This window comes from Eimeria maxima, genomic scaffold (assembly GCF_000499605.1).
Source record: "Eimeria maxima Weybridge genomic scaffold, Emw_scaff162, whole genome shotgun sequence".
NCBI classification, from domain to species: domain Eukaryota; phylum Apicomplexa; class Conoidasida; order Eucoccidiorida; family Eimeriidae; genus Eimeria; species Eimeria maxima.
In genome coordinates, this window is record NW_013563562.1 from 5,001 (window position 1) to 7,503 (window position 2,503).

Consider the following 2,503-nt stretch of genomic DNA (forward strand, 5'->3'; position numbering starts at 1 on the left):
ATGCCTCCAGATGGCATTTTAGCAGCAGCAGCAGGAGAGCCTTTTGCTGCTGCTGCTGTTGCTGCTGTTGCTGTTGCTGCTGTTGCTGCTGCTGCTGCTGCTGCATTTGTTCCCTTAATAAGAACAGGAGGTAAAGAAAGAGCAGCAAAGTCTTGCAGCAAAACCTCCAAAAGATCATCAGCAGACAAAGCAACAGAAATTAAATGACGAACAAATAAACGAGACTGAACATGACCACGAAATGTCTCCTGTACACAAACCCTAAACCCTAAACCCTAAACCCTAAACCCTAAACCCTAAACCCTAAACCCTAGAAAGGAAATTAGATGATAAACACTAAGACGTTAAAAATAAAATGTACGTCATAATCTCGTCAGTTTACTTCTCCATTGATCTTCAGTCCTAAACCCTAAACCCTAAACCCTAAACCCTAAACCCTAAACCCTTACGGATCGCTGAAAGAAATCGTCTAAGGCTGGCAGCACTCCGCCTGTGGTGGTTTCTGCCTCGTGGTTTTCTGCTGCTGCTGCTCTTTGGCATTCTGCTGCTGCCGCTTCAGCAGCAGCAGCTGCTGCAGCCGCTGCAGCAGCAGCTGCTTCTGTTGCTGCAGGGTTTGAATCAGCATAACACTCAACGGCCTCTGCATGCCGAGCAGCAGCAGCAGCAGCAAGAGCAACAGCATCTGCTGCTTGGTTGTGGGCTTCTGGATCTTGTTGTATTACCTGCAACGCAACACAAATTAGGGTTTAGGGTTTAGGGTTTAGGGTTTGGAGTAGTATGGTGTCACTTCTGAGCAACTAGGGTTTATAGTAAAGGGTAAGGAATTAGGGTTTAGGGTTTAGGGTTTGAATGTAGGGTTTAGGGTTTACATCTGTAATAAGCTGTACAGCAGCAGTAACTCCTGCCTTAAGACTCTGTACAGACACTTGCTGCTGCACCTCGTGCTGCAGCAGCACGAAGAGAGGCTGCAGCAGCTGCTGCGGATAATTATCTAAGATATAAGTCACTGGCTGCAGCAACTCTAGTAACTCAGCAAATAACAAACGGTTCCCCTGATACACACAAACCCTAAACCCTAAACCCTAAACCCTAAACCCTAAACCCTAAACACTCAATGTAGAGGTTGTCGGGATGAACTCTTCTCTACAAAACGGGGGAAACAGCAGAGAATTGAATTCGAGGGTTTAGGGTTTAGGGTTTGAGGGTGAGGGTTTAGGGTTTAGGGTTTAGGGTTTACAGACCTTCCGGCTGGAGATGAGCTGAGCGACCTTCCCTATATTAGGTATTTTCCCTGAAGGCAGCAGTAGCTGCTGCTGCTGTTGCTGTTGCTGCTGCTGCTGCTGCTGCTGCTGATTGCCTCCATTTGCTGAGGAGGTGTTGCCTAGCAGCATAAGCTGCCGCAGCAGCTGCTGCATGGCATCAGCAACAGGTGCTGGTGGTGGCAGCAGCAGCAGCTTCTGAAAGTATCTGCAGCACAGGAAGCAGCAGCAGCAGCAGCAGCAGCAGCAGCATTGGCAGCAAGCAGCACAGGATTGGCAAGATAAGAATCAAATGGAGCAGCACCGACACAACACAAGCAGCAGCAGCAACAGCAGCAGCAGCAGCAGCAGCAGCAACAGCAGCAGCAGCATACCTTGCTGAATGTGCAGGAGCATTAGGAGGAAGAATAACTTGATGTAGGGGAGGGATAAGAAGAGAAGAAAAAGAAGACAAACATTTTCCTCTATGATGAGCAACACTACTTAATAAACCTAATTGGGATGCTGTTGTTGTTGGTAATGGATCAGGGCCCCTATTCAGTACCCTCTTTATCTCTTCAGGGGGGCCCCCCATGGGGCCCCCCAATGTTGAAGGGGGGCCCCCCATACTGGTGGGGGGCCCCTCTTTAGTACCCTTTTCCACATTCTCAACAACCCCACCTTTTCCACTTGAAACACCACAGGGGCCTCCCGATGAGGAGGGGGGCCCCCCAGGAGAGGAGGAGGGGCCCCCGGGGGCCCCTGATGTCCTTAATAGGGGCCCCCATGCATTATATTGATTACTATTTAGGGTAAAGGAATGAGGAGAAATAGACAAAGAAGCAGCAATGTCACGAATCACCATCTTATGAAATGCTGCTGCTGTTGGGGCCCCCTGCATGCATGCATGCATGCATAAAAGAAGGAAAAAAGAAGAAATAAATAATAATATAAATAAAGAAAATATAAGAAACAATAAAGAAATAACTACTAAAATGTTTCTCTCCCTCTCTCTCTCTCTCCCTCTCTCTCTGTACTGCCTAGGGTTTAGGGTTTAGGGTTTAGGGTTTAGGGTTTATACCTTGATGGTTTTTTTTGTGAGTCCTGGTAAGAATTGTTTGGCCATCTCTAATGCATTTTGTTTTCCTTGTGTTCCTTCCGTCAGGTGTACGTACACCTCAGCTCTACCATACTCTCCAGTGCTGCTGCTGCTGTTGCTGCTGCTGCTGCTGTTGGTGCTCGTAGCTGCTGCAGGAGGCAGCAAT

At 48.1% G+C, this 2,503-nt stretch overlaps 1 protein-coding gene across 1 annotated transcript in view; it reads right to left on the reverse strand.

Annotated features, from left to right (window-relative positions):
• Nucleotides 1-1,866, reverse strand: part of EMWEY_00018770 (mismatch repair protein, putative) — a gene marked incomplete at both ends in the record, with an annotated part of 6,244 nt that extends 4,378 nt beyond the window's left edge. The window contains 4 exons of the mRNA XM_013477666.1: nucleotides 1-248; nucleotides 450-722; nucleotides 870-1,052; nucleotides 1,804-1,866. The exon at nucleotides 1-248 is cut by the window's left edge and continues 769 nt beyond it. Of these exons, the coding sequence (XP_013333120.1) occupies nucleotides 1-248; nucleotides 450-722; nucleotides 870-1,052; nucleotides 1,804-1,866 (767 nt within the window). The remainder of the gene's footprint in view (nucleotides 249-449; nucleotides 723-869; nucleotides 1,053-1,803) is intronic.
• Between the last annotated feature and the right edge of the window lie 637 nt (nucleotides 1,867-2,503).